The 9,855-nt window shown below is 42.3% G+C and overlaps 1 protein-coding gene across 1 annotated transcript in view; it reads left to right on the top strand.

Annotated features, from left to right (window-relative positions):
* The first annotated feature begins 276 nt into the window (after positions 1–276).
* The window catches only part of LOC139391923 (alpha-N-acetylgalactosaminide alpha-2,6-sialyltransferase 2-like), a 69,100-nt gene continuing 59,521 nt past the window's right edge, over positions 277–9,855 (top strand). The window contains exons 1-5 of the mRNA XM_071139533.1: positions 277–382; positions 8,326–8,431; positions 8,941–9,049; positions 9,242–9,472; positions 9,638–9,816. Of these exons, the coding sequence (XP_070995634.1) occupies positions 277–382; positions 8,326–8,431; positions 8,941–9,049; positions 9,242–9,472; positions 9,638–9,816 (731 nt within the window). The remainder of the gene's footprint in view (positions 383–8,325; positions 8,432–8,940; positions 9,050–9,241; positions 9,473–9,637; positions 9,817–9,855) is intronic.

The raw sequence follows: 9,855 nt of genomic DNA, 5'->3' as shown, positions 1-9,855 counted from the left end.
TGATTAGCCATTGTGGCCGGATCTCTGCTGTTTGTTTTCAATCCTCCCTTTGATCTGCCCTGTCTGGAACTGCAAGGAGTAACAGCGTAACCGACGTTGCTAGCTACCATGACAAAGACCAAAGCTGGCGGGAGTATTGTTGGGGACAGTGGTGTCACCCTATCACAGGTGAAGGATCTTATAAAATAACAAAAAGAGTTCTACAAGCAGTTGTTACAACAATAAATTATCTTCAAGTGTTTTGTCCAAAAACTGGTGGATTCAACTAATAAAATAATGGACGACCTGACCAGAGAGGTCCAGGACCTGAAGAACAGCTTGCAGTTTTCCCAGGGTCAGCTTTATGAGTTGAAACAGGAGAACGGAAAGATGACAGCAATCTGTAAGTCATTGAAAGAGGACATCAGTTCTGTGTGTGAATGATAACATCTCGAGGGACAACCAAGGTGGAATAACATGGATGTGGATAGAATTGCAGAATCTCCACATGAGACCTGGACTGAGTCTGAGGACAAAGTGAGGGAAATGATCACTGAGAATTTTAAGATGGACCACAGGAAGATAGAGGTGGAGTGTACCCACAGGACTGGAAAGCCACCACCGGCCTAGGTGACAGGCCCAAGACGATAGTGGTCAAGTTCCTGAGGTTCAAGGACAAAGTAACTGTTCTGGAAAGAGCCAAGAACTTGAGAGGAACATATATCTTCTTCAACAAAGACTATCCTGAAGCTGTGCGCCAGAAGAGGAAATAACTTATCACAGCCATGAAAGCTGTCAGAGAGTGTGGGGACATTGCTTACATCCACTATGACAGGCTCATTGTCCATCCCAGAAGGGATGAGAGAGCCAAGCCTATGGGTTCATAGCTTCAACCCTGCAGCACACCCACACCAATTGATGAGTGGACTGAATGAATGTGTCTTTTTTCTCTTGTTTTGTTTACTCTTTTCCATATTATGTCTATCTCTGATAAGCTACTCAGGAAAGGGCTGAATATAGCCCAGATTAATATACTGTTTGTAACCTTAAAAATAAGGATAATGGAATCAATAACTTGCTAATATCGATAACATTAAAATATTAGCCATTTCTGAGACTCACTTAGAAAATTAATTTGATGATACAGCAGTAGCAATACAAGGATATAACATCTATGGAGACAGGAATGCTTATGGGGGAGGTGTTGCTGTATATATTCAGAGCCATATCCCTGTAATGCTTAGAGAAGATCTTATGTCAAGTGTTATTGAAGTGTTGTTGTTGCAGGTTCACTTGGCACATCTAAAACCTTTTCTTTTGAGGTGTTGCTATAGGCCACCAAGTGCTAACAGTCAGTATCTAAATAATATGTGTGAAATGCTTGATAGTGTATGCGATGTAAACAGAGAGGTCTACTTTCTTGGGGACCTAACTGGTTTTCATCAAGCTGTCCGCTCAAGAGGAAGCTTCTCACTGTAACCAGTGCCTGTAATCTGGTCCAGGTTTATTAATCAGCCTAACAGGGTGTATTCAAACACACACATTTTTAATAATACTGTAGAACTGTGTTCTAAAGCTGTATCCGTACCCATTGGATGCAGTGATCACAATATAGTGGCTATATCCAGAAAGCCAAAGTTCCAAAAGCTGGGTCTAAAATAATTTATAAGAGATCAACAAACGATTTTGATGACTCTTATGTGGATGTTTGTTGGGCTGATGTGATTAATGAGGAGCATCCAGACCCTGCACTTGATGAATTTATGAAATTGCTCCTTCCAATTAATTATAAACATGCACCTGTTAATTAAGAAACGGACTGTTAGAACTGTTAAGGCTCCATGGATTGATGAGGAATTGAAAAACGGTATAGTTGAAAGAGATGGGGCAAAAGGAGTGGCCAATAAGTCTGGCTACACATCTGACTGGCTTACTTACTGCAAATTAAGATTTATGTGACTAAACTTAACAAAAAGAAGAAGAAACTGTATTATGAAGCTAAGATCAATGATATAAAGAATGGTGGGAACAAACTTTGGAGTTCTTTAAATTAAATTATGGGCAGAAAGACAAATTCAACTCCATCTCTCATCAAATCCGATGGAATATTCATCACAAAACCATTTGATGTTGCCAATTATTTTAATGATTACTTCATTGGCAAAGTGGGCACACTTACAGTAGGCAAGACATGCCAACAACGAACAGTGAAGCATAGTATTCATGCATAAAAAACAAATAATGAAAGAAAAGCATTGCAAGTCTAAATTTGGTAAAGTTAGTGTGGGAGAGGTGGAAAAGTTGTTGTTATTGATCAATAATGACAAACCTCCTGGCATTGACAACTTAGATGGACATCTACTGAGGATGGTAGCTGACTCTGTAGCCACTCCTATCTGTCATATCTTTAATCTGAGCCTAGAGGAAAGTCTTTGTCCTCGGGCCTGGTGGGAAGACAAAGTAATTCCACTACCCAAGAGTGGTAAAGCGGCCTTTACTGGTTCTAACAACAGACCTATCAGCTTGCTGCCAGATCTTAGCAAACTGTTGGAAAAAATGGCGTTTGACCAAATACAATGCTATTTCTTTGTAAACAAATGAACAACAGACTTTCAGCATGCTTAGAGAGAAGGGCACTCAACATGTACTGCACTGACACAAATGACTGATCATTGGCAGACAGGTAATGGCGGACTGAACTAAGTTAAAAAGTGCACCTCAAGATAAAACGTAATATTCAATATTGGCAAGTTAGACTAAAATATTAGCACTACACAATCTGGTAGGTGATAACCTTCAATCTGGATAATAACACAAAACAAATCTTAAGACTAGAGACATTTATCGACAAATATTACGAAAACAAGCAACACCCAAACAGGACGGAGAGTAAGACAGGGGAACCGATTCCAAAACGAAAACGTGACTCTTCTACAGACACAGACGATTTAATATTTTCACCACCGGGACTGGTAAAGGTCAAAACCGATCTGTTAAAATCAATAGATTACAAACTGGGTATACTTGAATTAGTTAGTAAGGATATAAAAGAGTTGAAGGCAAGCCTCGAGATGAGTGATGAAAAATCTGCGACATTGGAGAAGGAAACAAACAAGTTAAAAGGGACAGTCAATAAGATTGAACCCGAAGTGAATGAAATTAATAAGAAGAACACCGTTCTGAGAGAAGCCTTACTGGACATACAAACTAGATCCATGCAAGAGAATCTGGAACTTACAGGTATCCAGGAGAAAGAAGGGGAAGTTCCTGAATCTGTAGTTAGAGAGTTCCTCCTTACAGCACTTAAGATCCCACGCGAAGCTATCGACAAAATCCAACTTTTTTTTTCCTAATAATATTGTAAAATTAACATCTGTACAGAAAGACTCATGTGAAGGCCAAATTACAGAGGAGGAACTGCTTGATGCAATTGGGGCATTTAAGGATGGGAAAACTCCAGGGCTGGATGGCATACCAGTGGAAGTATACAAAACTTTTTTTAACCTGTTGGATCTCTAGGGGCGCTATTTCATTTTTGGATAAAAAACGTTCCCGTTTTAAGCGCGATATTTTGTCACGAAAAGATGCTCGACTATGCATATTCTTGACAGTTTTTGAAAGAAAACACTCTGAAGTTTCAGAATCTGCAAAGATATTGTCTGTAAGTGCCCCAGAACTCATTCTACAGGCGAAACCAAGATGATGCGTCAAGCAGGAAATGAGCAGAATCTCTGAAGCTCTGTTTTCCATTGTCTCCTTATATGGCTGTGATTGCGCAAGGAATGAGCCTACACTTTCTGTCGTTTTCCCAAGGTGTTTACAGCATTGTGACGTATTTGTAGGCATATCATTGGAAGATTGACCATAAGAGACTACATTTTCCAAGTGTCCGCCTGGTGTCCTGCGTGGAATTCGGTGCGCAAACGCCAGCTGCTTGTACTTTTCCATTTGATTGAGGGGAGAAACCATGCTTCCACGAACGATATATCATTGAAGAGATATGTGAAAAACACCTTGAGGATTGATTCTAAACAACGTTTGCCATGTTTTCAGTCGATATTATGGAGTTAATTTGGAAAAAAGTTTGCGTTTTGAGGACTGAATTTTCGTTTTTTTTTTTGGTAGCCAAATGTGATGTGCAAAACGGAGCTATTTCTAATACACAAAGAATCTTTTTGGGAAAAACTGAGCATCTGCTATCTAACTGAGAGTCTCCTCATTGAAAACATCCGAAGTTCTTCAAAGGTAAATGATTTTATTTGAAGGCTTTTATGTTTTTGTTGAAATCTTGCGTGCTGGATGCTAACGCTAATGCTAACGCTAAATGCTACGCTAGCTAGCCACTTTTACACAAATTATTGTTTTCCTATGGTTGAGAAGCATATTTTGAAAATCTGAGATGACAGTGTTGTTTACAAAAGGCTAAGCTTGAGAGATGGCATATTTATTTCATTTCATTTGCGATTTTCATGAATAGTTAACGTTGCGTTATGGTAATGAGCTTAGGTCTGTAAATAGAATCCCGGATCCGGGTTTGGTCGACGCAACAGGTTAATATACTCAAAGGACCACTATTAGCATGTTTTAACCACTCCTATATAAATGGTAGATTATCAGACACGCAACAAGGTCTGATATTATTATTACTGAAACAGGACCCACGTGGTATAAAAAAGATCCAGTCCATTTAAAAAAATTGGAGACCTCTTACACTTCAGTGTTGTGATGCAAAAATCCTAGCAAAATGCTTGGCACATAGAATTTAAAAAGTATTGTCAGATACTATTCATCCTAATCAGACAGGTTTTTTACATGGACGATACATTGGAGATAATATAAGACAAGTACTGGGAACAATAGAATACTATGAAATATCGGGGACACCAGGCCTGGTTTTCATAGCTGATTTTGAAAAGGCTTTTGATAAAGTACAACTGGAGTTTATATATAAATACCTAGAATATTTCAATTTTGCGGAATCTCTTATAAAATGGGTTAAAGTTATGTATAGTAACCCTAGGTGTAAAATAGTAAATAATGGCTCCATCTCAGAAAGTTTTAAACTCTCTAGAGGAGTAAAACAAGGTTGTCCACTATCGGCATATCTATTTATTATTGCCATCGAAATGTTAGCTGTTAAGATTAGATCAAACAATAATATGAAGGGATTAGAAATCCGTGGCTTAAATCTAAGGTGTCATTGTACGCTGATGATTCATGTTTTCAATTAGAGTCTCTCCACAGCCTCATAGAGGATCTAGATACTTTTGCTATTCTCTCTGGATTAAAACCAAATTATGATAAATGTGTTGGAGCACAAAAAAAATACCAATTGTTGTACATTACCATGTAGTTTACCAATAAAATGGTCTGACAGAGATGTGGACATACTCGGTATACAAATCCCAAAAGAAAGAAATTCTCGCTCCTATAAATTTGTATAGAAAGTTAGCAAAAATAGATAAGATCTTGCAACCATGGAAAGGAAAATACCTGTCTATTTGTGGAAAAATCACTCTTTAGTCTTTAGTCATATCACAGTTTACCTATTTGCTTATGGTTTTGCCTACACCTAGTGACCTGCTTTTTAAATTATATGAACATAAAATATTCAATTTTATTTGGATCGGCAAGCCAGATGAAATCAAAAGGGTCTATTTATATAACGACTATGAATTCGCAGGGCAGAAATTATGAAATATTAAAGCATTAGACCTCTCACTAAAGGCATCAGTCATACAAAAGTTATAATTAAATCCAAACTGGTGCTCTAGTCAATTGATATGAATGTCTCATCCCATGTTCAAGAAGGGCCTTTTTCCCTTTATTCAGATTACACCGGCCCACTTTCGATTGTTTGAAAAGGAAATAATCTCGAAAATATCTTTATTTTTTTAAACAAGAATTAGAAAGTTGGTTGCAATTTCAGTTTAATCCACCTGAAAAGACAGAACAAATAATACAACAAATATTGTGGTTAAATTCAAATATGCTAATTGATTTAAAAAAATGTATTTTTCAAATACATTTTTTTAAAAGGTATTATTTTTGTGAATGATATCATAAATAGGACTGGTGGAGTTATGTCACACATGCAGCTAACACAGACATATGGAAATGTCTGCTCTACCCAAAATTACAACTAATTAATTACAGCATTACCACAAAAATGGAAGAGGCAAGTAGAGGGGGAAAAAAGTAAGGAACTTGTATGTCGGCCCTGTATTAAAGAACATAAATGGTTAAAAAAAAGTGTGATAAATATAAACATATACCAATTTCATATAAGGACCAAAAAACTGACAGCTGTGCCATATAAATCCAAAATAGTTGGGAAAAGATTTTCGATGTACCCATTCCATGGCACATGGTTTATGAATTGATACACAAAACAACACCGGATGCAAAACTTCAAATTTTTCTATTTAAATTACTATACAAAATTCTTTCAACTAATATAATGTTATATATATGGGGGATACAATCTTCACAGCTCTGCAGATTCTGCTGTGAGGAGGCAGAGTCATTAGAACATTTATTTTGGTATTGTCCATATGTAGCTCGTTTTTGGTCACAGGTCCAGGAATGGCTGAAGAATTGCAACATTTGCCTAGAACTAACGCTGCAGATAGCAATACTGGGTGATTTGAAAAGCCATAGTCAATTAATCAATAATATAATAATTATTTTAGCAAAAATGTTTATTTTTAATTTACAATCTGTAGAAGCTATGAGAATAGAAAGGTTCAATTTGTTTGTGAAGCATCACAGCACAGTTGAAAAATATATGACAAATAGAAATCCAAAATGGATGATGTTGAGAGATAGATGGGAGAGGTTGAATGGAGCTGAAGGGTGGGACTAATAGCAAAATAAAACATGTAAAACCTACGGGGTCTGTCAAATGTATATAGGATCAGAACTTTAGTGAAATAGCACAGTTACAAATAGAAATCTAACTGGATGGACATCAGAAATAGAGGAAGGACTAAAAACAAACAAAAAACAACTATTGTAAAATAGACTGTGTCTGTAAAATGTGTATAAGATGTATAAATTGAAGGTAAAAGCCGAAGTGTTTATTAGTTTACTCCAATTGGAGGATCGGTGGTAGTGTTTGGGTTCCTCTGGGGATCGAGGCAGCAGGCAGGGCACTCTGGCGCCATCCCAGGTGAGCCGGCACCCTTCTCACCCAGAGCCCTCTGTTGCACACATGTTTTTGTATGTTTCTTTCCCTGAGTTTTCCCCGCATTCCCAGCATAAGGCGCTCGTCGATTCAGGCGCGGCTGGGAATTTTATAGACAGATCGTTCACCCTTAGTTTAGGGATCCCCTCTATTCCCGTGGCTGTGCCCTTCCCTGTTCACGCCTTAGACAGTCGACCATTAGGGTCAGGGTTGATTAGGGAGGCCACCGCTCCTCTGGGTATGGTGACGCAGGGGCTCACAAGGAGAGAATTAGTCTCTTCCTCACTGACTCTCCTGCGTTTCCCGTGGTGCTAGGCCTACCCTAGTTAGCTTGTCATTACCCACTGTTTCTTGGCAATGGATGGCTCTCACGGGATGGTCGCGAGAGTGCTCGGGGAGTTGTTTAGGGTTTCCGTTGGTGCTACTACGGTGGAAAGTCCAGACCAGGTCTCCACCGTGCGCATTTCCCCTGAATATGCCGATTTGGCTCTCAACTTCTCCAAAAAGAAGGTGCCTCAGGCGCCTTACCACCCCATTGACGGGGCGATTGTGGAATAAATCTCCTGGTAGACGCCGCACTTCCCAGAAGTCACGTGTATCACCTCTCACAGAAGGAGACGGATGCTATGGAAACATATGTCTCCGAATCCCTGCGTCAGTGGTACATTCGGTCACCCACCTCCTTGAGTTTATTTATTGTGAAGAAGAAGTGGGGAGGTCTGCGCCCGTGTATTGACTACCGAGGCCTAAATCAGATCACGGTGAGGTACAGTTACGCGCTACCTCTTATCACCACGGCGATTGAGTCAATGCACTCTTTACCAAACTAGATTTCAGAAGTGCTATCAACCTGGTGTGTATCCGGGAAGGAGATGAGTGGAAGACGGCGTTCAGTACGACCTCAGGGCATTATGAGTACCTCGTCATGCCGTACGGGTTGATGAATGCTCCATCAGTCTTCCAAGCCGTTGTAGACAAGATTTTCAGGGACCTTCACGGGCAGGGTGTAGTGGTGTATATTGATGACATTCTGATATACTCCGTTACACGCGCCGAGCATGTGTACCTGGTGCACAGGGTGCTTGGTTGACTGTTGGAGCATGACCTGTACGTCAAGGCTGAGAAATGCATGTTCTTCCAGCGGTCCGTCTCCTTCCTAGGGTACAGCATTTCCACGTCAGGGGTGGGGATAGAGAGTGACCGCATTTTAGCCGTGCGTAATTGGCCGACTCCCACCACGGTAAAGGAAGTGCAGCAGTTCCTAGGGTTTGCCCATTACCACCGGAGGTTTATCCAGGGTTTTGGTCAGGTAGCGGTTCCCATTACCTCACTGCTGAAGGGGGGCCCGGTGCATTTGCAGTGGTCGGCTGAGGCGGACAGGGCTTTTGGTCACCTGAGGGCTCTGTTTACCTCGGCTCCCGTGCTGGCCCATCCGGATCCCTCTTTGGCGTTCATAGTGGAGGTGGATGCGTCCTTGGCTGGGATTGGAGCCGTGCTCTCTCAGCGCTCTGGTACGCCACCAAAGCTCCTGTGCCTTCTTCTCGAAGAAGCTCAGCCCGGCGGAGCGAAACTATGACGTGGGGGACCGTAAGCTGTTGGCTGTCGTCAAAACTCTGAAGGCGTGGAGACATTGGCTTGAGGTGGCTAAACACCCTTTTCTCATCTGGACTGACCACCACAATCTGGAGTACATCTGGGCAGCGAGGAGACTGAACCCTCGCCAGGCAAGGTGGGCCATGTATTTCACCCGTTTTGTTTTTTTCTCTTTCCTACAGACCAGGTTCCCAAAACGTGAAAGCAGACGCACTGTCCCGACTGTATGACGCAGAGGAGCAGCCCATGAATCCCACTCCCATACTCCCGGCATCCTGCCTGGTGGCGCCGGTAGTGTGGGAGCTGGACACGGACATTGAGCAGGTGTTACGTGCAGAGCCCGCTCCCCTCCAGTGTCCCGCTGGGCGTCTGTACATTCCGTCTGCTGTCCGCGACCGAGGGAAGCTACACCCCTTACCCATTCCACAGCGGCCTTGGTCGCACCTCTCGGTGGATTTTCTTACCGACCGGCCCCCCTCACAGGGCAACACCACAATCCTGGTCGTTGTGGATCTGTTCGCTAAGTCCTGCCGTCTCCTCTCTCTGCCCGGTCTCCCTACGGCCCTACAGACTGCGAAGGCCTTGTTTACGCACGTCTTCCGGCACTACGGGTTGCCTGATGATATAGTGTCTGATCGAGGTCCCCAGTTCACTTCGAGGGTCTGGAAGGCGTTCATGGAACGTCTGGGGGTCTCGATCAGAGTGAACCAGGATGTGGGCAGGTTTCTGCGGTCGTATTGCCAGGATCGGCCAGGAGAGTGGGCAGCGTACATGCCCTGGGCCGAGATAACTCAGAACTCGCTCTGCCACTCCTCCACTAACCTCTCCCCCTTCCATTGCATACTGGGGTACCAGCCAGTTCTGGCGCCTTGGCATTAGAGTCTGACCGAGGCTCCTGCGGTGGACGAATGGTTCAGATGCACGGAGAAACATGGGACACCGCCCATGTTCACCTCCAGCGGGCCGTGCTGCACCAGAAAGCCAGCGCAGACTGTCACCGCAGTGAGTCTGGCTCTCGACTCGGAACCTGCCCCTCCTCCTGCCCTGCCGGAAGCTGGGTCCGCGGTTTGTGGGGCAATAAAGTCCTGAGGAGAGTG

This window comes from Oncorhynchus clarkii, chromosome 32 (assembly GCF_045791955.1).
Source record: "Oncorhynchus clarkii lewisi isolate Uvic-CL-2024 chromosome 32, UVic_Ocla_1.0, whole genome shotgun sequence".
Lineage (NCBI taxonomy): Eukaryota > Metazoa > Chordata > Actinopteri > Salmoniformes > Salmonidae > Oncorhynchus > Oncorhynchus clarkii.
This window is presented reverse-complemented; position numbering and strand designations above follow the sequence as displayed.